The following is a 23,812-nucleotide window of genomic DNA, read 5'->3' on the forward strand; positions in this document are numbered from 1 at the left end:
GTGTGTGTGTGTGTGTGTGTGTGTGTGTGTGTGTGTGTGTGTGTGTGCCCGCTTAGATATAAAACTATCCAATAATCTCAATGTCTCCCATGCCACCCACTATCCTAGAAATTTTGAGAACGTCTTTTGTCCCAGTCCCCACACAGGGAAGAATCTTAGCAGGTGGGAGCCAAGCAGTGATGTTTGAAGTAGCCTCATTCTTCCTCCCCACTGACATTCCTGGAATCAAAGGGTCTTTATGGAGGGTGGGGATGGAGAAGGAGCAGTTAGTTCTGCTGTTTGGAGGGATGTCCAGGGCCCTCTGAGGAAAGACCGGACATCACTAATCCTTGTCTGCGGGGCAGTAAGTCTACGTGGTGCTGGGGCAGCTGGTTACTTTCCCTCTTTCAGGTCTCCGTGTTGCTCCTCTTCCTGTGTGACTCTCTGGGTCAGTTGGTCCCGATCTCCACATCTCTCTTTTGGTTTCAGCCCCACTCACCTGTCCTCTTCCATCAACCAACATCCTCACTGCTGGCCACCCTGGCTTCCTGGCTCCTTAGCTCCTAGCCAACTGGCCCAACCCCATCTTGCTTTGACAGTAGGGGTGGGAGGGGAGATGATGGGGGTAAGGAAAACTTCCTGGCGACATCTTCCTTTCCCTTCCCAGGCCTCGAGTCTTCAAGTGCATGCTAGGCCTCCCTTATCTGGGTCAGGATGAACCAGAGGAGGCACATGGGAAGAAATAAAGGGGTTGATTTAAAAAGAGTAGAGAGGAGGAACAGAGGTTTGGGGGCAAAGTAGGGGAGAGGTGTACCCAGGAGCAAGGTAGCCAAAGACATTGGAGAGGAGAAAGGAGAGAGGGAGGGTCACGCCGGCTCTGACAGCCCAGCCCAGCCGAGGTCCTCGGGTTTCCTGTCTCTCCTCCCAGCTGCTGTTCCTTCCTCTCTTGTTGTGAGATTTCTCCCCAGGGCCTCTCCATGTTAAAGCGTGTGACCCCCTCCTCTGTCCGGGTCTCAGCGACTGTCCGTGGATCTCGCGCCTGGCTTTGGTCTCCGGCTCAACCTCCCGGCCAGGCCTTCTCGGTGGGCGGTGCTCCTGGCGCCCCTCCTCCTCCGAGGGCTATTGGTGGAGAGGTGTCGAGAAGGCGGTGTCTAGCCGGCCTCCGAGAGTCGGATTAGTTGTGCAGACCCCGAGGCGGGCCGGAGGCGGGTCCGGCCAGGAGGCGGGCGGGGCGGCTGGGGCCCGGCCCAGAGCTCCGGGCGGTCGCATTGTTTTCCTCCGCGGAGCCGCGGCGGCAGTGGGGTTTGCGACTGGGACCCAGGGCTCACCCGACCTGACAGCGCCCGGGAGCCCAGATCCAAGCTCCATCCAATTCAGACATTCATCACGTCTCGCTAGAGCCCCAACCACCGATTGCGAACTCGGCGCGGTGCGCGGCCGCTGCCCGCCCGCTGAGATCTCTATTCCACTGACCCGGATCTCGGAGCAAGTACCCCGGAGCAGGGCTGGGGCTGCAGGGCGTCGGGGAGGATCGGGGCGCCTAAGGCTGGGGGCAAGCTTCCGAAGTACCAGAGGGACCCGCCTGGGAGGGTGCCAGAGCGATGTGTGCTTGGTTGACGGAGAGGGTCAGCGGAGTTGGGGTGCGTGGAGGGAAGAGGGGACCGTGGCCGAGCCCCGTCACGGGACTGTGGGGCGCAGGGTCTGGGCACCTCTTGCGACCCGGCTTCTCTGAGTCGCATCCCTTGGATTGGGGAGCGCGAAAGGGATTATTTGAGGCGCGCACCGTACAGAGGGTGGAAAACCTGGTCTCTTTCCTCTCCAGCAGAGAAATTAAGGCTTCGAGACCCGTGGAGAACTGGACCCTCTCGTTGCCCCTGCAGGGATGGGAAGGGGAACACGTCATTCCAGACTTTGGTTTTACAGCTGCACCTCTGTCCTTGTGCAAGCGGGAGTCTGAGCACCTCCCAGGGGGTTGGCTTGGGCATAGAGTCGGGAATGGGGCCCCTGAGAAACACCAGTCCTAGTGCCCATATCCTTCCTTCACCCCACTCGCCCTGGGGCTTTGTTAGACCGAGGTCTCCCAAGGAGGAGAGCCCAGCTGGCGACTGCATCTCGAGCCCGCGGACCCGCTCAGCCCTGGCCCCAGGCCCGCCCTCATCGGTTCCAAGCCTCTGGCCCTGTTTCCCTGGCCTCGGAGACCCGCCTCCACTCCCCAACCCCCGCTCCCATCCCCATTCGGTCTGCGCCTGCAGGCCCCTCCAGCCCCTCCTCCCGCTAACGTGGCTCTGGGACCCGGTCCCGGCCCAGACTCTCCTACCCGCCCCTCTCGGAGCCCCAGATCCAGTGAGGGGGAGACACGTAGAGCCCCTGGCCTCAGGCCCACCTCATGCGAGGCTCTAGACACCTGGATTATCCTCGTTGGGGGCTGGGTGGGAGGCAGGGTAGGTAGCAAGCCTGGGGCTGAGAGCTAAGGGTGGGGGGGAACTGTCTTGGAGAAGGGAACGTGCCCGTTCCGTGAGGCTCCTTGGCGCGCCCCCCGCTCCTTAGAGGAAGGTGGACTGGGGCGGGCGACCAGCCCGAGGGCTTCCTGCTATTGTCCCCCGCCCAGTCTCCCCTTCTCCATCCCTTCCCCAGCCCCCGCTAGAATCTGGCTTTGACCCGGGCCACTCCCCAGAGGTGGCTGCGGGGCCAGGAGGAGACAGAAGGGCTGTTTCCTCTTCCCAGCAAGGGGAGAACCTAGGAAGGGGAGAAAGAGCCGGCCAGGCCTCCCCCATTCGCTCCAAATGGGGGGTATGAAGCAGCTGGGATTGGTCCAGGCAGGGTAAGCCTTTCCCCAAGCCAGGGGTCAGATGGGGGCCGCTCAGATGCTGCTCCCTAAAATCAGCTATGGGAAGCCCCCTTAAAGATATGTCATAGTTAAGTCTAGGGGGCCAATGCAATGGCCAACCAAGTGTTTTTAGAGGCTGGACTAATCCAGTCTAAGGTGGGGGGTAGGGTGGAGAGAGATTGGGTGGGAGGGAGGCAGGGACTGCTCTCAGGGAAGAAGGAAGGGGCTGGGGGTGCTTGCTATCAGAGCATTTTGCCTAGAAATGAAGAGCATGCAAATGAGATGCAAATTAGCCTCTATTGTCCCCAGCTAGGGAGCTTTTGCTAAGAAGCCTGCTGGATTCTGAAGGTTTTAATGTGGGAGTGGTCGTCATGCCCTCCAAACTCTCCCAGTCACCCCTTTTCCCAAGACTGGTCCTGCAGTTCCAGGAGTTTCTGGGTAGGGGCCAGCCCCAGCCCCTGCCCTCACATCTCTGGGCATGAAGCAGCCAGCACCTTTGTAATCAGGCTCAATGTCAATGTGCCCCCCACTCCCAGGGCAGCATCTCCCCTACCCTAGCTTCATTAGACTTCTCCTGAATGTTCACATTCACTTTTATTGGATGTGGTAAGGAGGTATAGCTCAGCCTCTTCCCTCCTTCTGTCCCTTCTTCCATCAGGTCAGAGGTCTCCTATCCCCCTCAAACCCCCACAGGAGTCACCACCACAGGTAAGGAAAGGGCAACAGCTTCTGAGGGCAGGGGATGGAAACAGGCATGGCCTGGGAGCAGAAAGAGGGTCTGACTGTTCTCCCCACTTGCCTGAGACTGAAGTTGTTTCCTGGGTGAAGATACCAGTTGCCCAGGGCAACCTGTGGGGGGGTGGGCAGGAGGGGGAGGATAGGAGACAAGCTGTGTCCCTTTCTCTTCCCCTGGGAGCACCAACATCCAAAGCATGGGGCGGGGGTGGCAGAGGGAGGCTTGGCCTTTCAGCACCAGAGGGTCTTTAGCTAGCTGACTGCTCTGCCCCTGGGGAGGGGGTCATCATTAGGTGCTCCTACCCCTTACCCTCCTCCAGCTCTCTTGGGACCCCATCTGGCGTCAGCCTCCCCACCAGTGATGCTGGATTGGGGATGGGGTGGGTACACTTGGGTCCTGGCTCCGAGAGTGGAGTTGTTGGGGAGATGGAATGGGGTAAGCCTGGAAGCCCAGGGTCTCTTCTTTAGGGGACATGGTGGGACAGGCAACTAAGGATTAGTGAAGGATAACTGTCTGTTCACAGAAAGGAAGGAGTCTCACCCTTCCTGACCTGATTTCCCGAGCCTACTCAGCCTTTCACTTCAACTTCAGGGGAAGGCAGGAAGCTGGTGTACACCTCCCACTGTGGGTTCCAGCCAGGGTCAGCTTGGCTGTGGGAGGCTGATGGAAGCTGATGGGTGGGAAGAAGGGCTGTCTCACTGTCCCTGCCACCATATCTATCTCCTCCTGGACTTTGGGCTACAATCGCCTGGCTGTCATTGAATTATTTATATTTTCATTCCAAGGCAGTCCGAAGAGGGAAGGGAAGGGAAGGAGAGACATGTTCAGCCATATCGCCTCACCAGTATAGCCCCTTCTATGCCTGGCTCCTCGTAGCGGGTGGGTCTGCTCTTCCCCACATTAAGCACATGCAGTGGTTCTTTGGAGTCAGGGAGGGAACAGGGGGCTAGGCAGGCTGGGAGGGGGCACAGTGGTCGGGCAGACAGCTGCGGCCAGAGCTAAATTTAGCCTCTGATCTGGCTTTGATGCAGATTCATTTTTGGCTAAGACAGCCCCCCTCCCCCACTCCCCTCCCTACTCACTCAGCTTCTCCCTAGCCATGGGAAGGGCCCCAGAAGCGTGAGCTTAGACCAGGACAAAGACCCCTAGGCTGCCTCCCCCACTCTGTTCTTCCTCAACCCTAGACAATGATGGCTGCTTCGCAGCTGCCTCTACCAGGGCACAGCGCCTAAATTGCTCCCGGGTGCCATGGGGGTCCGTGAGGGAGGGGGGAGGCAGACATGGTGCCCTCTTCCTCCTCCCCAGTGCCAAGGAGTCACTATTTATAATTTTAAGGCTTCAGTGTCTAATTATAGCTGAGAAGAGGTTAGCAAGAGGGGGGCCACGAGGTGTCACCTACTGAATGTCCCAGGCCCAGTCAGGAGAGAGGAGAAAAGGCTGAGTGAGAAGGCTGGGAGGGGGAGCAGGAGGGTCCTGTCCTTACCTGGGGTCATGCTGGCAGGCTTCGTACCAGCCAGTTTGGGCCAGTTGGACAGGGAAGGGCCTTGAGTGACAGTGACAGCTGGCTGGGACTGAGGTAGTGCCAGAGAGAGGTTTCTTCTCCCTACTGCACTGGGTCTTCTGGTGATAGACCTGGGAAGGGGTCCGCCTGCTTCAGAAGGTGGAGGAAATATGGCCCCTTCCCCCACTTTTCTGTCTTCTCTTTCAGGGCCAGCATATGGGTGAGGGGGCACCCCCTGGGGCCTGAGCTGCCCCACACAGGATGCCCCGTGACCCCCGCTTCATGCCCTTGCTGCTACTGCTGTTGCTGCTCTCACTTCCCCACACCCAGGCTGCCTTTCCCCAGGACCCCCTCCCTCTGCTGACCTCTGACCTGCAAGGTGAGTGTTTGGTACCTCACCCCCTCTATATGAGCTCAGCACTCAGTCTTGGCAGGTAGACACTGAGACCCCTTGTGTGGGTGGCAAGGTGCAGGAAGGCTCTCAGTCTCAAGGAAGCAAAGAGCCTGACCAGAAAAGGGGAGAAGACAGGTAGAGTGAGCTGGCACCTCAGGTCCGTCACTTCTCATCTGTGGGCCTACTTCCTTCACTTCCGGGCAGCATTGTTCAGTGATAAAGAATGTGGACTCTCGGCCAGACCAGACCTTAGCAGGTTTGAATCCCTGCTAAGCTGCTCACTAGCTGTGTGAGCTCTTCAAGTTATTTAACCTTTCTATGCCTCAGTCTCCTCGTCTGCAAAATGAAGGTAGTCATAGTATTTTACCGGGAGTTCCCTGGTGGTCCAATGGTTAGGACTCGGTGCTTTCACTGTGGTGGCCCGGGTTCAATCCCTGGGGAACTAAGATCCTGCAAGCCATGCAGTGCAGCCAAAAAAAAAATACTACTAATAATAGTATTCTACCTCATAGAGTTATTTAGGGATTAAATGAGGTAATACAGGTAAAGTTCTGAGAACACTGTCTGGCACAAAGTAAATGAGTTATATATGTTTGCTATTATTATTAGCTACAAAATGAAGGCTTGGGACTAATTCAGTGGTTCCCAACACCTCTTACCTCCCTCTCCACCACGTTATCACTACCAAGTCTAGGTCCCACTGTGAGGGAAACCACCAGCCAACTTTTTCTGAGAAGGACCTTTATCTGTTTGCAAGTTCCTGTTATATATGCAGGATTTAGAGTAATTTTAAGGATGAAGGAATGGCAGTTAGGTTATTGGGAGTAACTGTTGGGGGATAGATAAGAGCAGCAAACACATGTGCCAGACGTGGTTCGAAGCACCATACGAATGTTAAATCATCTCTCTCTGAACTCTGGGGTCCCTTTGAACGCTGATGACTGTGGTTTCCATGATCAGGCCAGGTGGATGCTGGAGTTGGTCAGAGGAGGCAGAAACCTTGGAGGGCTGAGGTGGCCTGTGAAGAGCCTTGAGGGGAGGGTGCAAAGAGAGGGCTGGGAGAAATGGGGTGAGTAAATGGTCCACATGGGACAGTGTACAATGTGGGAGTGAAAGGGAATTGCTAGCCCTAAGGCAGTTCCAAGAAGGGGTTGGGCTCAATTCTGGAGTCAGACAGACCTGGATCTCAGTTGGGGTGCCTGCCACTTCCAAGCTAAATGAGCTGTGCAAATTTCTTAATGGCTTTAAGCCTCAGGTTCCTCATCTGTAAGATGGGGCCAATGTTAGTACTTACCTCATAGGGTTGTTGAGACAATGCATCTAACATGCTAACATAGTGCTTGGCAGAGGTTAAGTGCTCAGAGTTAGCTGGTATTACATTTATTAATAGCCTTATTAATAGCTTTATTAATACCTCACAACTCATCTCACATATCCATTTTATGTCTGTGGCTGGGTTTCATCTGGTTGGAGAGGGTGTTGAGGGAGTACGTGGTATTCTGGCTGGCCCTCAGCACCCACCTCTCTGTGCCTTCTAGGTATTTCCCCATTATCCTGGTTCCGGGGCCTGGAAGATGACGCTGTGGTTGCAGAACTTGGGCTGGACTTTCAGAGATTCCTGACCTTGAACCGGACCTTGCTAGTGGCTGCGCGGTAAACTGGCTGTGGCACCATTGTGGGGCTGACAGGCCTGCTGCTGCGCAGGCATGGGACCTGCATGGCCACTGCAACATCTTGCAGGGGACACATGCAGGTGTATAAGCCATGGGACATGGGCATGCTAGGACCCAGAGCACAACTGCCAAGTTGTGGAGTAAGGGGGAGGAGAGAGGGCACTGTTTGTCCCTGAGCAGCTGAACACGGGCAAGGTGGGAGGCTCAGGAGTTCAGGTGGGGATCCATGGCTTGGCTCTGATTCCTCCTTGCCTGCCTCTTCAGGGATCACGTTTTCTCCTTCGATCTTCAAGCCCAAGAAGAAGGGGAGGGGCTAGTGCCCAACAAGGTGAGGGGCTGTGTGGGAGGAGGTTGAGGCATGGAGATGAGGCTGGGAAAGTTCTAACCGGGATCAAGTGGGTAGGTAGAAGACTCCAAGAGGAGGCATAATGTGAGGTGGTTCCAGGTTGCCCCATGATTTTTCCCCTTCTACTTCTCCCGCCAGTATCTAACATGGAGGAGTCAAGACATGGAGAACTGTGCCGTGCGGGGGAAGCTGACGGTGAGGAGTGGGATGAGAATCTTGAGGGAAGGAGATGACCCTGCCGCTAGGCTCTGTCTAAGTGGCCTCCTCTGTGCCCATTTCCCCTCACTTCTCTCATCTTGGTCCACAGAGGAAAATGTACAGGAAAGGGAATTCATGATTTTTAGCTTCCTTTACACACCTCACACAAAAGGAAAGTGAGGCTCTGAGAGGCCAAAGAACTTGCCCAAGGCCAGAGGACTAGGAGTAGGTAGCTTAGTTGGGACTTCACCCCACACTGCTCTGCCTGGCTCAAGTGGAGCAGCCCTACTTCCTGTGACCCCCACTCCGTCCCAGTCCCGGGGAGCCCCGTCACTGACCGAGAATTCTGGATTTTCTAGGACGAGTGCTACAACTACATTCGTGTTCTCGTTCCCTGGGACTCCCAGACACTCCTTGCCTGTGGAACGAACTCATTCAGCCCCGTGTGCCGCAGCTATGGGGTACAAAGGCGAGGGCGGGGCATCAGGACTGGAGTGGGAGAAGAACCCAAGCTGGGCAATCAGTTCAGTGGGGATGGACCAGCAGGGGTAGGGGAACAGGAGTGCCCAGAGGGGAGGGGTCAGGAAGGGGTGGAGCAAGGAGGCAAGGGGACATGAGGAAGTGGGCTATGGAGCCAGACTTGCAACACCCCAAGGGGTCCAAGAACCTGTTTCCTCTGCCTCCAGATAACTTCGCTGCAGCAGGAGGGTGAGGAGCTGAGCGGGCAGGCTCGATGCCCCTTTGACGCCACCCAGTCCAACGTGGCCGTCTTTGCAGGTATGCACCTGGGCATGTGAGCAGCAGGCATGTGGCCGGAGGGAACTCCCACGTTAGCCCCTTTCCTAATTTGGTCTTTCCCCCATGCTCCTGAGTGGAGGGTTAAGGTAGGGGCCAAGGTCAGGCCAAGGGAGGGGTGTGGGAGGCCCAAGAAGAGCCAAGATACAGATCCCTGAGCCCTCCCCTGACCCCACCCTACCCCTCCAGAGGGCAGCCTGTATTCAGCCACAGCCGCGGATTTCCAGGCCAGTGATGCTGTGGTTTACAGAAGCCTTGGGCCTCAGCCCCCACTCCGCTCCGCCAAGTACGACTCCAAGTGGCTCCGAGGTCAGGGCAGGCCTAGGGCAGGGAGGCTGCTCTTGGGGAGGAGGTGCAGGGGGCGGTCGATGGCAGGCAGATGGTGGTAATGGTGAGCATGTATGCAGAGGGGAGAGGCTGTGGGGGGCCAGGAGTTTCTGAACAGGTGTAGTTTCTCTTCTGTACCTTTCCTGTCACTCCCCCTTCAGAGCCACACTTTGTCCACGCTTTGGAGCATGGAGACCATGTCTACTTCTTCTTCCGAGAAGTCTCTGTGGAGGACGCCCGGCTGGGGAGGGTAAGGAAGTGGGCACCAGGGGTGGGTAGCTAGAGGGCTCTGCTGGATGGTGAGGAGCCAGTAATTCAGGGGAGATTAGGGGCTCCTGGCCCTAATCTCCACAATGCAATCCCCTGGACTCTGAGGCCCCCAACTTGGAGTAGCCCCCAGGCCTCTGCCCCCGCATCCTGCTAGGTCCCTCACCTTGACCCACATTGACTGACCACACCCTTCCTTTGCTGTGCCCCTAACATTTGTCTCTTGGTGCTCTAACTCACCACATTGCTCTCACCCTGCTGGCCCTGGGGCTCTCTCTCACCGTTCTCCTCGTCTCCAACTCTCCCACGCACAGGTACAGTTCTCCCGTGTGGCCCGTGTGTGTAAGCGTGACATGGGCGGCTCACCTCGGGCCTTGGACCGCCACTGGACATCTTTCCTGAAGCTGCGGCTCAACTGCTCTGTCCCTGGGGACTCTACCTTCTATTTTGACGTCTTACAGGCCTTGACAGGGCCTGTGAACTTGTATGGCCGCTCTGCTCTCTTTGGGGTCTTCACCACCCAGACCAATAGGTTGGTACCAGACTAACCAATGTGGCCCAATCTGTCCCCTGCCCCACCAGCATCCAGGTTCCTCTCTCAACGCCTATTGATGAGGGCAGTGAGCGGAAGCTCCATTCAAAGCCAGTTGGCTGTTCTGCCCACCGTTTTTCTCCTAGCGTGGCCCCCAGGGGCTGCCCCTCCCTCTCAGGCTCCGCCCTAATACGGTATATGAAGGGGAGCTGCCATGTCTTACCTAGGAGGAACTGTGCTGTCCCTTCCAGCACCTAGCCCGCATCCTTTTCTGGCTCCCTCAGCATCCCCGGCTCTGCGGTCTGTGCCTTCTACCTGGATGATATTGAGCGTGGGTTTGAGGGAAAGTTCAAGGAGCAGAGGAGTCTGGATGGGGCCTGGACCCCTGTGTCTGAGGACAGGGTCCCCTCCCCCAGGTACGCAGGGTGGGCGTGGCCTTTGTGGAGGTAGAAACAAGCAGTGTCTGCTCCCCAAATGGGATTATGAGGAGAGGGCAAGGTGTCCAAGGCCTGGGGAGGGGGCTGTAGAGGGTTGGCAGCAGGGAAGGGAAGCAGTAGTGTGAATGTCTGCGTGTAGGCGGAACAAGGGTTACCAATCATGTTTGGGAGCAGTGGGTAGGTGGTGGTCACAGAGCCTAACTAAGCCCCAGCTCCCTGCCCTAAGGCTCCCTCTTCCTTTGTGTCCACCAGGCCAGGATCCTGTGCAGGAGTAGGTGTAGCTGCATTGTTCCCCTCTTCTCGAGACCTCCCTGATGATGTCCTGACCTTCATCAAGGCTCACCCACTCCTGGACCCTGCCGTGCCACCTGCCACCCATCAACCTCTGCTTACCTTCACCAGCAGGTATGGGGCTAGAAAATGCTGACCACTGCCTTCCCCGCCTCAGCTAGTCTTTCCCTGACCCCACAAGGTAAATCATATTGGTAGGAGGAAGAACCCGTGAAAGTGGAAGGGAGAGAGCTAAGAAGGAAACACTGGGCTGGGGGAAGGGCAGAGAAGGGGGTACCCAGACACATGCGCTGTCCTTGAAACACTCAAGCTTCCACTGGTCAGGTTGTCCTGACCTGAGGCCTATCCCTCCAGGGCCCTACTGACCCAGGTAGCTGTGGATGGCATGGCTGGTCCTTACAGTAATACCACAGTCCTGTTCCTTGGCTCCAACGATGGGACAGTGCTGAAGGTGCTGCCCCCATGGGGGCAATCTGGGGGCCCTGAGCCCATTCTGTTGGAAGAGATCGATGCCTACAGCCCCTCCCGGTGAGCCCTTTGTCCAGCAGGCCCCCTGCAGAGCAGGGATGGGATGTGGAGTGGTAGATGGGGATATAGGGATGGGGTGGGGACTCCAATATTGGAAGTTGTGGGGAAGAGAGAGGGCCTTGGCGAGAAGCTGGACACTGTGTTGGGGCAGAGTAGCCCTATGAGTTGTACTCAGTTGCTTGTATGCCTCCCCCGCTTCTGTTCTTTAACTCACCCAGGGAAAAAGGAGCCTCACCTGCTCCATCTCTGATTCCTTCTGGCCTCACCCTAGGTGCAGTGGGAAGCGGGCAGCCCAAACAGCACGGCGGGTTACAGGGCTGGAGCTGGACACCGAAGGTCACAGGCTCTTTGTGGCTTTTTCTGGCTGTATCATCTACCTCCCTCTCAGTCGATGTGCCCGGCATGGGGCCTGTCGGAGGTGAGAGGGACCTGAGGTCAGGCCCTGTCTGGGTGGGCTCTGGGCCTGCAGGCACACAGGAACACAGGCATAGTGGGTGGCAGGGAAACGCAGGGGATGGTTTGGGGGTGGGTATCTCAAGCATTCTGCAGGTGGGCAGTAACCAGGGACTGGACTAGGGATTGGGGTGGATAGGATGGGAGTATCAGGCTAAGAGCCTCCTGCAGGCCAGGGTGAGAGTGGAAGAGGCAGGGGAATGGAATGTGATTAGGGTGGAGAGGGTCCCAGCCTCACATGACTCAGTTTTCCCTAGGAGCTGTCTGGCTTCTCAGGACCCATACTGTGGATGGGACAGCTCCAGAGGCTGTGTGGATATCAGGGGACCTGGTGGGTAAGTGAGAGGCTCGTGGATCTCCTGAGGAGAAAGTTCCCCACTAAGAGAGGAAGCTGAGGGCTAGGGTGGGGGATGGGGGCAAGATGTATACCTGCACTGAGCCACCTCCATTTCCTCCTAGGATTGATGTGCATCCAGCTGGGAACCAGGAATCCATGGAGCATGATGACTGCCAAGGTAAACAGAAGCGGCAGGGGTAGCTGTAGCCATTGTTGCGCATGGCTCTGATGGCCATAGACACTATCCCAGGTGTGGGCTTTTGTCTTTCTCTCCTTCTGTGGTACAGTCATGCCCATCAGTTCTTCATGAGGCTTCCCTCTGCCCCTATCTTCACCCTCTCTCTCCCTTTTTCATAGATGGAGCTACTGGGAGTCAGTCTGGCACAGGGGATTCTGCTTATGGTGAGTTCTACTGTCCCAACTTCACCTTGCTCAGCCCACACTCACCCAAGTCTGTGCCCCATGGCAGCAGCAGACCAGCACCCTGGACACCCTGAGAGAGTCTCAGAAAAGGGTTAGCATCCTCCAAATACCTAGCATATAGCTCAGTGCTTGGCACATAATAGGGTGCTTAACAGATAGTTTTTGAACAAATAAATGAAAGAGTGCCTTGCATAGCGAGCCCTCGCCCATTTCCAGAGGAAAATGAAGGCTGCACTTCTGGACCTTTGGGCTCCAAAGGGGGTGCGGGAAGCCGCTCAATGGGTATCAGAGGTGGAGAGCAGGAGCCTCACTGGCTCTGACCTGGTCTCTGTCACCAGTGCTTCTGAGTCCTGGCCCTTCCCCTGAGACCCCAAGCCCCCCCAGTGATGCCCACCCCCGGCCCCAGTCTTCCACTCTTGGAGCTCACACTCAGGGTAAGGGGGCTGGCTGGGAGGGATAGGAGTGAAGTGTGGGGCTGCTGATTCTTGAAGAATTCTAAGCCCCTCACTGATCGCTGTTTGGTGCTCACTAATAATGCCTGTTTGGAGCCTCCCCTCCCAGCCCCGCCTCCCTCAGCACGGGCAGAGTTTGGCAGTTGTTCTTGGCATGGCTACAGGGGCCAGAGCTGGGATGGGGACTCCCCAGGCCCAAGCTCTAGCTTGCGTGTGAAAGGTAGTTCGGTGGGTTGTGTGTGTTGAGGGGTCAGGGGAGGTGATTCCTAAAGAGGGTCAAAGCTGCGTTGGAGCTGAGCAGCAGCAGGAGAGAGGCGACACTTCGGAACCTGCCATCCCGCTGGCCCACCTTCCCTGAGCCTCCCTCCTCCCTCCTTCCTCTCGGTCGGCAGGCGTGCGACGGGACCTCCCGGCAGCCTCAGTCTCCCGCGCCGTCCCCATCCCACTCCTCCTGGCCTGTGTGGCCGCAGCCTTCGCCCTGGGCGCCTCGGTCTCTGGCCTCCTGGTCTCCTGCGCTTGTCGCCGCGCCCACAGACGTCGGAGCAAGGATATCGAGACTGCGGGGCTCCCGCGCCCTCTATCCCTTCGCAGCTTGGCCCGTCTGCACGGGGCGGGCCCAGAGCCGCAGCCAACGTCCAAGGACGGAGGGGGCGCACAGACACCCCAGCTCTACACCACCTTCCTGCCTCCTCCCGAGGGAGTACCCCCGCCGGAGCTGGCTTGCCTGCCCACCCCAGAGTCCACGCCGGAGCTGCCGGTCAAGCACCTCCGCCACGCCGGGGGTCCCTGGGAGTGGAACCAGAACGGGAACAACGCCAAGGAGGGCCGGGGCCGCGCCCGGGGCGGGAACACGGCGGGCGGCCCCGCGCCGCGCGTGCTGGTGAGGCCGCGGCCGCCCGGCTGTCCCGGGCAGGCCGTGGAAGTCACCACCCTGGAGGAACTGCTGCGCTACCTGCACGGCCCGCAGCCGCCCAGGAAGGAGGTCGAGCCCCCGGCCGCCGCCCCTTTCACCTCGCGGGCGCTGCCGCCCGAGCCCGCCCCCGCCCCCACCCTCTTTGCCGGCCCCTGCCTGCTCCCCCGGGACTGTGCCACGCCTCGGAGGCTGGACGTGCCCCCGGAGGGCAAGCGCCCGGCCCCCGCCACCCGGCCTGCTCTCTCCGCCCCAGCTCCCCGGCTCGGGGTGGGCGGCAGCCGGAGGTTGCCCTTCTCCACGCACCGTGCACCCCCCGCGCTGCTCACCCGAGTCCCCTCGGGAGGCCCCTCCAGGTACTCCGGGGGTACCGGGAGACACCTCCTGTACCTGGGCCGGCCTGAGGGGCACCGGGGCCGCGCCCTGAAGAGGGTGGACGTCGAGAAGCCCCAGGTGCCCCTGAAGCCTCCCCTCGTCGGGCCTTCCTCGCAGTCGGCCGTCCCTAGTGGCAACCATTTTAACTTTTAAAGGGAGCTGCTCCAAGGCCTCAAATGGTACCCTCGAGGCCCATGCCCTCAGAGGCCGTGAGCGTGGACGCATCTCCAAGGACAGATCACATCCCTCTCTCCTTGTTCCACACCTGCAGCCTTCCTGGACTCTGAGAGTCTCCCGGGGTCCCCGCCCGCCCCGGGTGTATTTATTGACTGCCGACTGTCTTTCCCCCTGTCCTCGAGAGAGGAGTGGGAGGTGAGAAGCTCGCCCCCTCAGTGAGCCAGCTTTTCGGGGGGAACTGGCACACTCCCACTCCCCCACCTCCCTCAGCCAAGCTGCCTTAACTCGCCCCTCTGGGCCTCCACAGACTGGGCCCCGGGCGGGCCGCACGGCGGACGGACGGGGCTGCGCCACGCCCGTTGTGTACAGTCCTCGGGCCTCCTGGGACGTGCCTCCTCCTACTGTGTAGGAGCCTCCCCTTCCCAATACAGCTGTGTCTCCGAGCCGCTGCCTGACTTTACTCGCGGAGGGGGCGGGGCGGGAGTCGGTCGGCTGCTCTGAGCCCTTTTTCTCCAGAATCTCTGCCTTCAACTTGGCCTTGAGCTCTCTCCCGAGTAATTGGGATGGCTGCGCTCCCACCGGGGTTTATCACGAAAGATTTCCTGAAGGAGGCAAGCTAAGAAATGGTGCGTGGAGATGAACCAGGGCCCAGGAGACCCCGGGTAGAATTTAGGTGGGGTTAGGGAGGGTACTCCGAGCACGTTTCTGGACCGAGATAAGAGGGACTTTTTCGTAGAATGCTCTATGGGGTGGGGGGAGGGTATTTTTGGAGAAATAAAACGAAGCTGCAGCGTAAGTGACTGAAGTTTCACATCAGGAAATCTTGTCATAAAGGGAATTTGGCTGGAAAAACCTGGGTCGCAAGAGGGGTAGGCTGCAAAAAAAACCCCAGCAAAGTACTGGTGAAGTTAGGGGTTTGCCCCAGCAGTTCCCTAAGGAGTTCCCCTTCGCGGAGCCAGAGGGGTGCCGAGAAGCGCATTTTATTGCACGCATGCGTAGCCTCCTCTCGCGGACTCCCGGGCCGCACTCGAGCCCTGCGCGCCGAAGATCAGCTAGCGTGTGTCGTAAGGTTCCTCTGGCCCGGGCTGGGTGCAGATACCTGTCCGTTACTCCCGGGGGCCAATGAGAGGGACGAGCAGGACGGCCTGCCCCGCCCACTGCCTGGAGCTAAAGACCTCGCGCGGGCGGTGGCTGCTTTTGCGGATTTACAAGTCTCGTTTTTACCGGCGCGTGGCGGGGATACCCACCGGGTTGGAGCCCTAGGCCGCCCTGCCGCTGGCGCCTCCTGGAGGCCAGACCACGCCTTGCAGCTAAGGAAGCCTCGCCAGTTCCTCTCCGGGTTTTTTGCCTAAAAGCCCTCGACAGGAATCCGCTGGGAACAGTTTGAAGAACCCTGAGATGGTTTCTAGCTCCGCCCTTTACTGCTTGTGATCCTGCCTAGTCAAAGCTCTACCCTAAGCCTCCGTTTCCTCACCTGAAAAATGGGGTTGAGAGGCTCAAGTACGATAATGTACGTGAAAACCCTTTCTAAAGGAGAAAACATGGTATCTTGTGAGATGGCGGTTACTTCAAACTCACCCTGGGCTATTATTCCTAACTTTGCGATCTGCTTCTACTCAGCAATCCGTTTCCCTTTGTATCCTTACAAACTTCGTTTATAGATTTTACCCTCAAGGTTTTTAAATGCCCTCTGAACACTTCTCACACATCGGATAGCTTGTTCCATCAAATCTGGCTGTCCTCCAGAGTGTACCCGCTTTCTGCTTGGAGCTTGTTTCACCGGGTTGGAGAGGTCCTTTAGATCTCAATTTTTTCTCACTGGATGCTTTACTTAAACCGAGATACTTTGAAATCATTGATAGTTGCTAGATAGTGGAGGAGGGAAAGGAAGAAGTAAAGAATCTTTCCAGTCACCTGACTTCATTATCCTTTTCAAACCAAGCCAGGACAAAGAAAAATTCTAAGACTGCAACCTTTCATAGCCCTCTAAGGGCCAAGTCTCACAGATACTTCACTTCTTGCCCTGAAGGTGGTCACAAAGGGGTAAAAGATCCTCAGGTTCAAATGTAGACCCAAAAGAGAAGTACAATCGAAATTTAACAATTTACAGGTTAAAGTCCTGGTTTCAGTTTAATTGTAAAGGATGTTCATTTATTAGTATTTCTAAACTATGGGGACTTTCCTGGTGGTCCAGTGGTTAAGAATTCGCTTTCCAGTGCAGGGGACACTGGTACAATCCCTGGTCGGGGAACTAAGATCTCACATGCTGTGGGGCAACTAAGCCCGTGTGGCAATGAAAGATCCCGCCTGCGGCAACTAAGACCTGACGCAGCCAAAAATAAATATTAACAAACAAAAACACTATGGCAACTTCTCTAGCCAAGAATGCCTAAGCTGGACTCTCAGAACCTTCTCAGGGCTAGTGAAAGCAACTATGTTGCAGTGAGAGCAACAGTCCTTGGACTCTGCCCCTTAATAATTTTATGGGTGACCTTGGCAATTCCACTAACCTCTCTGCGCCTCAATTTCTTTTGTAAAGTATGGAAAGAACATATGCCAACATGGGGTTTATAAAGCACCATATAAATATATAGGCTTAAATTAAGTGCTTTGTGGGAAACGGTTATTTGCCCAAAATAGACTATTAAGAATGCAATTCATTAGCACTCATCCTGAAACACCTCATCCTGACAGCAGTGAATAATAAATTAGGGATAAACTGAAAGAAATTATTATCACTATCAACACAGGGATAAACATGATCCTAACTCAGGAATCTGCTGATAGTCTTTTTTTTAAAAATACATTTATTTATTTATTTTTGGTCATATTGGGTCTTCGTTGCCGCATGCAGGCTTTCTCTAGTTGCGGTGAGCAGGGGCTACTCTTCGTTTTGGTGCACGGGCTTCTCATTGCGGTGGCTTCTCTTATTGCTGAGCATGGGCTCTAGGCATGCGGGCTTCAGTAGTTGTGGCATGTGGGCTCAGTAGTTGTGGCTTGCGGGCTCTAGAGCGCAGGCTTGGTAGTTGTGGCACACGGGCTTAGCTGCTCCGCAGCATGTGGGATCTTTGCAGACCAGGGCTTGAACCCATGTCCCCTGCATTGGCAGGCAGATTCTTAACTACTGTGCCACCAGGGAAGCCCTGATAGTCTTTTTCTAAAATTAGGATATTAGCTCAAACGTTGTCTTTAGAAAAAACAGAGTGTGCCAACAGGATAAAGTTGTCATCCTGAGGGATTTCTAAGCTGATTTCTCAGAGGTATCCTGGGAGGTTATGGAGAAACCAGGGCCCCAGTAGGCAGAGTCCAACAGCTTGTATAAAGCTTTGGGGACCTGAAACACAGAAGGTTCCACAGTCACAAAACTTGAAAACCTGTTCAGCATCTTGGGTTCTTTGGTAGCTAAGTCATAGGGGCCTGAGCTATTATCTCTCAGATTTATGTCTCCTTGATGCTACTACCCCCCACTTGGGAACCACACAGGTGTGAGTCACTCTCTGTTACTTAATCCAGCAGTTGACCCTTCAGAACTGTTGACTCATAAGAATTTAAGGTCACATGTATGAGAGTAAGATTGAAGTACATGGATAAAATATGAAGTCTATGAATCCAAAAGATCACCTATCTTTACCAGGTGTATTAGGGTCCCAAGAGAAAATAGTTGACATGCTCAAAATAATGAAGGGCTCCTTTTAAAAAGTGTTGGCAAGGGATAGGTCAGTAACTGGAGGCTAGGAACAGCCTTACACCTGAAAGGACAAAGGGAGGTAATGGCTACTGAGACTTGGAAGGAGAGATTGCATTGAGTGGGGCAGTGGCCTTTAATCAAAGGATACAGCTAGGTCCAGGTGACCCCAAGGGAGGGAACCTGGGAAATCAATACACTGATTTCAGTCTTTTGTCTCCATCCAGTCTCCTGCCCAGAGCTCCCTACTGACTGAATCCAACTGGAAGCCAAAGCACAGGGAACCCGTTGATGAAATTCATACAGGTTAGCCTCCCAGGATAGAGAACGAGATACAGTAAGGAGGAAAGTGACCTAAAGGAAAGACAGAAGAATCCAGCACACCTAGAGATGAAGACCCCATCCATTTCCTGCAAGAGAGGTTATCTTTGACTCTCCTTGCTCAAGTGCTGCTGACCAGCAGCTTTATGAAGATGCCTCCTGAATTAGTTTTGGAGCAAAACTTACTTTGGGGATTTTGCTAGAAAGGCTGCTTGGAGAATTTACTTCTCTCCAGTTTCTTAACTGCAATTTGAGATGAATTAAGCTGCCCAAAGTCAAGTGAGACGGTATTGTGACTAAAGGATAAACTACAGAGGAAAAAACACTACTAACTCTATGTAGAAACTGTAGTTTTAGAAAGAAAAAAAAATTTTAAGCTGAGGGACTTGGGGCAAAGTCACAGCCTGTTTTTTAATATCTACATAATGAAGATAATACACACCTTGCAAGATAGGTATGTTTGTGTGCATGCAAAGTTCCTAGCTCATTGACGGACACGTAGCACAAACTAAAAGCATGTTATTATTTATGATATTGGCCTCTCTCTAAAATATCATTTTACTTTACAGTAAGAACTTTCTTAAACTTTAGGACTGTTTATGGTAGCAGAGTGCAGCCCCACACCTGGCTCAGGGGTCCCCTATAGTCTAAACTTACTGTTAGCTATCAGACATCTTGCAGAAACTCCTACATAGGTGTAATTATCACTAGGCTGCTCCCACTTCAACCTTCTCTTGTATTTTCTACCTACTGATCTTGGAGCAGAGGGCTCACTTTCACAGAGAGAGAAAATCTTAGGCAAGTTGCCCTAGTTCATGGTTATTTCCATCATTTAAGAATATTTACCCTTCAGAGAACTCTAGGTTCCTAACTCTCCAATTCCCTTCCAACTTTCCCATATGCCTGATGATTTTTCTTACTGGGATTTTTTTTTTCTTTTTTGGCTGCACTGGGCCTTTGTTGCCACACGCGGGCTTTCTCTAGTTGTGGTGAGCGGGGGCTACTCTTTGTTGCGGTGCGCGGGCTTCTCATTGAGGTGGCTTCTCTTGTTGTGGAGCACGGGCTCTAGGCGCGCAGGTTTCAGTAGTTGTGGCACGTGGGCTCAGTAGTTGTGGCTCCTGGGCTCTAGAGCGCAGGCTCAGTAGTTGTGGCGCACGGGCTTAGTTGCTCCGCGGCATGTGGGATCTTCCCGGACCAGGGCTCGAACCCGTGTCCCCTGCATTGGCAGGTGGATTCTTAACCACTGCTCCACCAGGGAAGCCCTACCCTCCTTTATCTGAGAAAGGCATCTTTATTGCCGATGGAGCAGCTTTTGAGAACACTATACACTAGACGGGAACACCCAAGTAGCCAGCCAAGTGGGTCTGTTCAACCCTGGCTATCAACAGGGATTGCGCCACAACCAGACTGCTACCCATATTTACTTAATAAATATGTGCTGAATTAGACTGAGATAACAACAAGCACCTTATTAACTAAGAGTAGCTTAGAAGCCAGCAGAGCAAATGCACTATGTCCAAGCCTCCCTGGGCCTGATGTTCTTCCCGTACCCTGCCCCTTATCTTGGCATTGACTTAACTCCCACACAAGGCACAGAATCATTTACTTCAGCTACTATTCTCTCTTGGTTGTTTGCTTTTAGGGAATGGAGTGGGGGATAAAAGAAGGAAAGAAGATGTACATTAATAAGCCAGTCAAAAATTCTCTCCATTCTCACTTCAGTTCTTACCTCAACTTGCTCTGCCTCTTAAGAATACCAGCTGAGGAGTAGCTAGATAAGGAAAAGGTAGAGAGTGTGAATGGGTCAGAAGAGGCACGAAAGAGGGGAAAGAAGATGCTCCCCCCACCAAAACCACCCTCCCACTGCTCCACTCTCATTAGCTCAGTAGGACGGGGAAAACTTGCTCTTAAGGATTATCTGTGACCAGGCAGTAGATACAATTTTTGCCCAGAAGATGGAAAAAAAATTTCAATGACACCTGAAATGGTAAGACTTTGACATTTTAGTAAGAAACATTTTTTTATTTTAAATGATAGTACAAAAATTGTATATATAATATAGATCTGTATAGGTGTACATACACACAAATGCTCACACACACACACACACACACACACACAAACTTGCTCATCAGAATCAAACCCTATTTAATTAAAATCCTAAATAAAAAAGAGAATTATACTTAAGTTTTCTTAAAACATACTGTACATAAAGCTGTCAGACAACCCAAAAAACTGAAGATGTTTTGAGAAGAAGCTAGGCACCCCACCTACCCTTTCTCTGCTCCCCCCCAACACAAATGGCCTTGGCAGAAGGACAGTACACAGGGCAAAGCCAGAGAAGGGAGCTGCTGCTATCATTACTGTTGATAGAGCAAGATGCCTGAGACCAACTAGGAAGCACAGGATATAGGGTATGACCTAGATTAATTCTCAGAAACAAACCACTTAAGAATAAACAGAAAATATGTGGTAGGGAAGGAGGGGACAGAAGGAGGAAAGACAAGGCGCATAGATTAGAAATGACCTATTAATTAAATTCTAGTGCCTGGGAAAGACTCAGTGAGATAAGAACAATGGGGTCACAAAGGCAGAAGTAGTTAGAGGGGAAAGGGGAGGAGAGAGACAGGGAATCACAATTTCCTGCCATTAACAAGCCAAATTGCTATGTAGTAGTCTGGAGTCTAGGGATATCACCCCACCTCCTAATCTTAAGAGAGGCTTAAAAAAAAAAAAAAAAAAAAAAAAAAGGCAGCACCAGAGGTTCAAAGCTACTTAATTTGAATTTACATCCTTCTTGCTCCTGGTCTCTTGTTAAATACACTGGCATAGGAAATAGAGTACTAACTCATAAGGGGAAAGTATCACATAAAGTGGAAATAGATAAGAGCCTAGAGCAGCACATAGGCGGTCTTAATATGTATTCCATTCTAAAGCTCCTTTTCTGGCCATACAGAGATGTCTATATAACAAGTAGAGAACAGGAGGCCATTCTCCAACAAATCTGGACAAAAACCGATTCCCACTCAATATTAAACTTCTGGGAATAGTTCACTACATGCCTCATGTCTTCTAGCTCTGAGGGTCTATAATGTTGTTTGTTAGGAAAAGAGCCACAGAAGCTTTCTCAAAATGATCATTCCTTAAAAGGCTGAGATGCCTAAACTGGGAAGCAGATGTATAGAATGTCTGCTCCTTCTGCCATGGAACTTTATCTAGGGTTTCTTTCCTTTTCAGAGGTGTAAGAAATTATACAAATGCCAGTCAAAACAGCTACCATAGGAGCTGAAAGGAGGTTTGCTCTGTGGAAAGGCAGCTCCATCTCTACCCCTGACCCTGCTCTGAATCTTTCAGTTTACCAATGTCATCACACTGTATGCTAAAGAAATCTCTGCAAAGCTAGGTACTAGCTCTCCCTAGGGCCTCACTCCTCAGGTTTCTCATTACTGCCAGTTGAGCATGCCTCAGAAAAAGGGCCAAAGTAATGCTTGCTTTTTCTTCCTCGGTGTCTTTACCCAATTGAAAGAAACCCTCTCTAATGTTTTTAATGAAATAAAAATATTTCCAGCTTTTACCAGGTACTTTAGAGTTGAACCTCAAATAAACAAAGAGAAAAGTGGGAAAATTCATATGTGTTTATAAATGTACACAGTATATACGTGCAGCAAAGGGGTGTTAAAAATGCCCTGGTCACAAAATACCTAACTTCAACTGGAGAGCCCTCTGTTAAATTCATTTCTTTTACAGCAATATAAAGAAAGTCATTTTGCATGCCACAGATTTCTAATATTACTGAGCAGACACAAACATTTTAATAATGCAGTGCTAAGGCTGAAAAAGGGGGAGAGGCAAAGGCAAAAATTATGAAACACAGATCTGACAGAGAAAAAGAACATCTTTTAAGGTGCTGAGTTCAATATACAGAAAACCTAAAGCCAAGTTCTCCCATATTTCAATTAAGAGACCTCAACTCTGGCATTACAATTAAGGGATCCCACAGAGGTAGTGATAGGAAGGGAATGTACATTTATACATTTGTAAGTAACTTCCCTGAAGCCAGGAACAAGAACAGAAATATTAAGATTTATTTCTTTCTCCTTTTTAGGGGAAAGCTTAAAACCAAAATGTAAATGTAGGGTCTACTATTCCTATATTAATACTGATATTATTAAAGCAGCTTTATTTTAAAGTAGGCAATCATCCTAGGCTTCAGGTTTCTCCTGCTCAAGTACCATCTCTGAACCACTTGTCTGTTTGATTCTCTGTAATCCAACCTTACCAATAAGCCAGTTGGAATCCCCAAACCCAGAAGATCTAGGAACATTTTTCCAACTTCCATGGCTGACCCAGAAAAATATGCAAAATCATACAATGGTACGGCCATTCATGTCTTTCATATTTAATCTAACTACTTCAAGGGATCCTGACCTACCATTCTCTCTATGGCAATACAATTAGAGATCAAGCCCTATTTCCCTTCTCTGGGATGCTAAAAGGTCTATTCCAAGTAAATAAAAACAAATGCCCTTTTGCTACCTACACCTTTCTAGACATTTCCCTTCTCTCTCTCCCTATCCCAACCCCCCCTTTAACTCCCTATCTCAGAGAGCCCATCATCAAAAATGACTTGGGCTGTATTAGATATTTTACTGGGTGGGAATGATAGGCTCTTACAAAAACAGAATAATAAGAAACTCTAAACAGTTCCCCCAAACAGTAGGTACTCTGTATGCTCAGAAGAGAGTGTTGGATGGAAACTCCCCGCCCTCAATAAGAAGCTACCTCAGAGAGTGAGGTGGTTGGGCCTGCATATTTTCTACACAGTTAACCTCCACTCCCTGAACAGGAAAGAATAAAAGAAGGAATTAAAGTCAATGTATGCACCAAGAACACACACAAAACACATCTAAAATAACACTTGGTCCCTCTATAGTTAAGCTAAAGCTTTGAAATGGCACACAATAGCAGCTTATTGTTAGCACCTGATTCACAAAGGGACTCAGAAAAAGGAAAAATATTGCAAACAGAAATAGGACGACTTGACAGCAGATACCACAATTTTACCCTCTCCCTTACCTAGGCTGCTCTACTGCATTTCTCCATCATCCCTAACAGTGCAGACTAATCTCTGATCATCTGGGAAGTGCTTAGTACTTGGTCCATGGAGAAAACCTAGCTACGCTGGCCCGTAGCCAAGATTAATTTCAAAACTGATATTTTTGTCTATAAACCTCTAATAGCCAATTCTGTTTGTTAAATTTGGTTTGGGGAGTTATGTTTTCAGTCTATTTTAAGCCCCAAATGATTCTGCACCTCTGGAAAACTGCAGCAAATTACTTCACTAATCAAGGTAAACAGAACCATGTTAACTGTCACATTTTATTCCAAATTAAAAATGTATGTTTTCCCCATGATTGCTAATTAAGAAAACCATATTCTAAACAGTCATTCAAACGTTTACTTGGCACAGCTCCCTCTAGTTGCTTTTAATTTACAACAAAGCAAGCAAGCAAGTCCAGGATGATGACCTCTCCATAACCCCTCTCTCTCCATCCATATTCCCTTTTTTTAAAAAAACTCCAAGAAATCCCAGCAATGAAACACTTTCAAAAGTATATTGGCAAAGGGAGCAGGCATAGTGGGAGAGAAGAGAGTCAGGTGACGAAGCATCTGGTCAGAATCTTTGGTTCCTTACATTACGGCACTGGTAGTTCTCACTCCCTTTGCCAGCACACACTGAGCAACTATAAGGCACAAAAGCTCTGCACAAGGCCCGACCTTAAGGAAATAGAGCAATTTACTCAACCCAAATCAGATGGAGAAAGCTATACAACATCCTCAGCATTCA

General features: G+C 52.5%; 2 protein-coding genes across 8 annotated transcripts in view; one reads left to right on the forward strand and one right to left on the reverse strand.

The window, feature by feature from the left end:
- SEMA6C (semaphorin 6C) overlaps window positions 1–14,685 on the forward strand; it is a 27,318-nt gene extending 12,633 nt beyond the window's left edge. Inside the window, exons 1-19 of one of the 6 annotated variants that reach the window (XM_029230234.1) lie at window positions 3,098–3,514; window positions 5,251–5,422; window positions 6,976–7,090; window positions 7,375–7,438; window positions 7,595–7,651; window positions 8,014–8,115; window positions 8,341–8,431; window positions 8,639–8,758; window positions 8,938–9,026; window positions 9,358–9,575; window positions 9,860–9,991; window positions 10,265–10,417; window positions 10,658–10,831; window positions 11,103–11,249; window positions 11,542–11,619; window positions 11,744–11,799; window positions 11,979–12,023; window positions 12,383–12,478; window positions 12,889–14,685. In XM_029230234.1, the coding sequence (XP_029086067.1) occupies window positions 5,305–5,422; window positions 6,976–7,090; window positions 7,375–7,438; window positions 7,595–7,651; window positions 8,014–8,115; window positions 8,341–8,431; window positions 8,639–8,758; window positions 8,938–9,026; window positions 9,358–9,575; window positions 9,860–9,991; window positions 10,265–10,417; window positions 10,658–10,831; window positions 11,103–11,249; window positions 11,542–11,619; window positions 11,744–11,799; window positions 11,979–12,023; window positions 12,383–12,478; window positions 12,889–13,934 (2,901 nt within the window). In that variant the 5' untranslated portion in view covers window positions 3,098–3,514; window positions 5,251–5,304 and the 3' untranslated portion in view covers window positions 13,935–14,685. Of the gene's footprint in view, window positions 1–3,097; window positions 3,515–5,250; window positions 5,423–6,397; window positions 6,507–6,975; window positions 7,091–7,374; window positions 7,439–7,594; window positions 7,652–8,013; window positions 8,116–8,340; window positions 8,432–8,638; window positions 8,759–8,937; window positions 9,027–9,357; window positions 9,576–9,859; window positions 9,992–10,264; window positions 10,418–10,657; window positions 10,832–11,102; window positions 11,250–11,541; window positions 11,620–11,743; window positions 11,800–11,978; window positions 12,024–12,382; window positions 12,479–12,888 lie in introns of those variants that run through there. The other 5 variants (XM_029230230.1, XM_029230229.1, XM_029230232.1 and 2 more) reach the window with 5 other exon arrangements.
- Window positions 14,686–16,992: 2,307 nt separating this feature from the next.
- GABPB2 (GA binding protein transcription factor subunit beta 2) overlaps window positions 16,993–23,812 on the reverse strand; it is a 31,145-nt gene continuing 24,325 nt past the window's right edge. The window contains exons 10-11 of one of the 2 annotated variants that reach the window (XM_029228059.1): window positions 19,694–19,735; window positions 17,231–17,292 (exon numbers count right to left, since the gene is read on the reverse strand). In XM_029228059.1, the coding sequence (XP_029083892.1) occupies window positions 19,712–19,735 (24 nt within the window). In that variant the 3' untranslated portion in view covers window positions 17,231–17,292; window positions 19,694–19,711. Of the gene's footprint in view, window positions 17,293–19,693; window positions 19,736–23,812 lie in introns of both variants that reach the window. The other variant, XM_029228058.1, reaches the window with a different exon arrangement.

Source organism: Monodon monoceros, unplaced genomic scaffold (assembly GCF_005190385.1).
Source record: "Monodon monoceros isolate NGI ecotype Baffin Bay Population unplaced genomic scaffold, NGI_Narwhal_1 Super_Scaffold_18, whole genome shotgun sequence".
In the NCBI taxonomy this organism is placed as follows: domain Eukaryota; kingdom Metazoa; phylum Chordata; class Mammalia; order Artiodactyla; family Monodontidae; genus Monodon; species Monodon monoceros.